Consider the following 2,822-nt stretch of genomic DNA (forward strand, 5'->3'; position numbering starts at 1 on the left):
AGCCGTCTGCGGTTTACTCTCAACGCCGCGTGCGGGCCGCCCATCGACAGCCCCTCGAAGCCGCTGCGGCTGCAGGTGCGGTGCCAGCGGACTGAGGCGCAGGGTCTGCAGGCGGCTTCACCGTGGGGGCCCGCGGCGCGGCCGGGCCCAGCACCGCCCGCACTTCCTCCTGCGACGCGCAGGCTTCCCCCTGCTGCGGCTGCGCGGCTTTGTCCTTTTCGCCCGCAGCGCCAGCTTCGCCCGTCAACTGCTGCGCACCTTGCGGCCCTGCTGCGCCTCCGGTCGCTTCCTGCGGCTGTAGGCCTTTTCCAACTTATGGCGTCCCTTTCAGTTGCGCTCCCCCGGCGCCTTCTTGAGAGCCCCCTCGAGGCGCATCCTCGTCCTCTTCAGCTGCGCCTCCAATGGACGGTTGCATGGTGCAAGTGTGCAACACGCCATGTGCCTCGTCGCCCGAAACAGTAGCATGTGGGTCGCGGGGTGTCCTGCTTACGCTCTGCCACCGCTTGTACACCCCGCTGCTCTTCTTCGCCTTGCACCTCATCGTGAGGGCAGGCGGGCTCTCTGCCGTGGCTCCAGAGCAGACGCTACCACCCGCTGAACTGGAAGAGGTGTACTGCGTGGCGCTTGCGTTGTCTTTGGCTTCCGGCGCTGCTTTCGTTGCCCGTGGCGCCTCTGGGGCGGTTTGGGGCTCGCCTGCTGGTCGCAGCGGCGCACTCTCCGCCCTTGTCCCCTGCGGCTCCCTCACGCGCGCAGAATCGCCGGGCGTGGGAGAAACCCCAGCAACTCCACTCCCCTGCTTACTGTCAGTCGTAGTGGCGGTGTTCCGATTTGTGTTGTTGGCGGTGCCCTGCGCCGCTGCTTCCCCTGCACTGTCTTTCGGTGCACCGGCAAGACCGGGGTGCGTGGCGCCTGTGCCAGCGCCGCCCCCACTGGTCTGTGCAGTCGGATCTCCAGCCGCGGGGACGCCGACGGAGGGAGATGGAAGAGGCGTGGCCGCGGGAATTCCTCCTGGCGCATGCTGCGCAGCAACTTGGTGCTGACGAGCTCCTTCTTCTCCGACCGGTTGTGTCGCTGATGAGGCTTTTCCTTGATCCTCCTCTTCTGCGTCTTCCCCATCCTCTTCTGTACGTTCTGGGCCTTCCACTTTGCTTTGTCGATCATGATGTTCTTGTTCATTGACTACTTGAACTTGACCTTCTTGGCTTTTTTCTTGATCCGGGCCTTTTTCCTCAACACCGCCCTTTACCTTCGGTGAAAGGCTGCCTGCGTCCACACCTCGACTGGTTCCCTCTGATTCTGCATTTGCCGGCAGCACTGCAGGCGTCTGCTCATCGTTCCCTCTGCGGGCTGAGCTTTGCGGGGCCGTAACAATGCCTGCCTTCGCCGGCTCCGCGCCACTGCCCGGCAGTGCGCCGCCAGCACTTAGCTGATTATCATCACCGTTTGGGTCTTTTGGTGTGTTACTTGTGCCCTCCTCCCGCCGTGGCTTCTGCGGTGCATCTCCCCCCTGCGCAACTTCGGCGGGAGCGTCTCAGAGGCAAAATAAATGGGGAGGCCCGGAATGCAAGCGGGGTCCCTCGCACACGACCACCGCAGAGCGTTCATTGGAAAGATTTAAAAACAAAATCAAAAACGATTGGTATTCGCAAACCGAGAAAAAAACACGAAATTGTATAGGAACTCCCATATAAGCAAGCAAAGCAAAGTGGGGTGGAGTGTATAGAAGATGTCCTTGACACCAAAGGAAAAAGAAAACAAAAACAAAAAAGAAAACAAAGTGTATACAGCACAGTCGTACAGTCGCGTATAGAAGGTTATAAATCGAAGTGGGGTCCTTTTCCCGCTCATGCCCTGCTGAGCGCGGGCCACGCAGGAGGCGAGCGGAGCCGCCACGCCGTGCAACCTCATCCCCGCCGCCGCTCAACAAAGCGCTGCTGCAGCGGCGGCGGCGGCAAGAAGCAAAAGCAGAGAGGGGCCGGCAGCAGTCACAGTGCCATCGCCGTGGGCCGGAGGCGTGGCGTCGCTCTTGCCTGCCGCGCCAGTGCCGTTGGGCCCTGCGGGGGTGGCAGCACCGTCACCGGCCCTGTCGGCTGCGTCCCCGCCCGCTGGCGGTGTCCCCGCCGGAGGACTCACACCTCCGCCGCCGCCGCCGCCGCCGTGGCTGCTCTCGGGAGGCACGCCCTCGCTGTCCTTTGCCCCCGGCACCGCAACCCCGCCCTCCTCGGGCACGGGCTTCTGCGGGCCCTCCGGGTCCGCTGCGGGGAGCCCCTGCCCCGTCGACGGCGCGCCGCCGACCGGCTCGCTGCTGCCGCCGGTGCCTCCGCCGTTGTTTCCTTCGGAAGGCGGCGGGATCGCGGGCCGGTTCTCGTGGCCGTTGCCGGGCCCAACCTCAGCAGGGCCCGTCACTGGCGGCGCTGGCGCCGGCTCCGGCTCCGGCTCTTCCACAGGGGCCTTTCTCTTCCACTCCTTGTCCTTGCCGTCCCATTTAAACCCCGTGAGGACGCTGCCGCCGGTGGCGGATATCGTGCACACCTCATCGAACCCGGGGCAGGTCACCGTGTCGGCGTCGAAGGGCGGAATCTCCCACGGAACCGCCGTCCCAGACGTGCACCGCTCCCAGTCGACTCTGCCTCCCCTCTTCTTATCCCACTTCAGGTGCGCTTCTCCGCCAAGGCACTTTAATTCCTCGTGCACGGCGGCAACGAGATTGTCCTCACCTTCATCCTCATCCGTCGCGCCTTTCACCGTGGTGGGAGCCGTGTCCAGGCACCACGAGGAGGGATTGTCGCCAGGCCTCGCGGAGTTTTGCCTGGCCCCCCAAA

At 64.3% G+C, this 2,822-nt stretch overlaps 3 protein-coding genes across 3 annotated transcripts, besides 1 other annotated feature; 1 reads left to right on the top strand and 2 right to left on the bottom strand.

The window, feature by feature from the left end:
• Tco025E_08854 (uncharacterized protein) lies at positions 1–462 on the top strand (the record flags this gene model as incomplete). Its single annotated transcript, XM_029375689.1, has 1 exon — positions 1–462. A coding segment is annotated over one exon (462 nt), but the record flags the coding sequence as incomplete, so codon positions are not given.
• Positions 463–741: 279 nt separating this feature from the next.
• On the bottom strand, positions 742–1,176 carry Tco025E_08855 (uncharacterized protein; the record flags this gene model as incomplete). The annotated part of the gene is made up of 1 exon (XM_029375690.1): positions 742–1,176. One exon carries the CDS (start codon positions 1,174–1,176, stop codon positions 742–744), a length of 435 nt encoding a protein of 144 aa, XP_029224325.1.
• Positions 1,177–1,740: 564 nt separating this feature from the next.
• Positions 1,741–1,777: a sequence feature (A-rich).
• Positions 1,778–1,920: 143 nt separating this feature from the next.
• On the bottom strand, positions 1,921–2,820 carry Tco025E_08856 (surface protease GP63; the record flags this gene model as incomplete). The annotated part of the gene is made up of 1 exon (XM_029375691.1): positions 1,921–2,820. A coding segment is annotated over one exon (900 nt), but the record flags the coding sequence as incomplete, so codon positions are not given.
• Between the last annotated feature and the right edge of the window lie 2 nt (positions 2,821–2,822).

This window comes from Trypanosoma conorhini (genome assembly GCF_003719485.1).
Source record: "Trypanosoma conorhini strain 025E chromosome Unknown Tco_14.4_contig_00895, whole genome shotgun sequence".
In the NCBI taxonomy this organism is placed as follows: Eukaryota; Euglenozoa; class Kinetoplastea; order Trypanosomatida; family Trypanosomatidae; genus Trypanosoma; species Trypanosoma conorhini.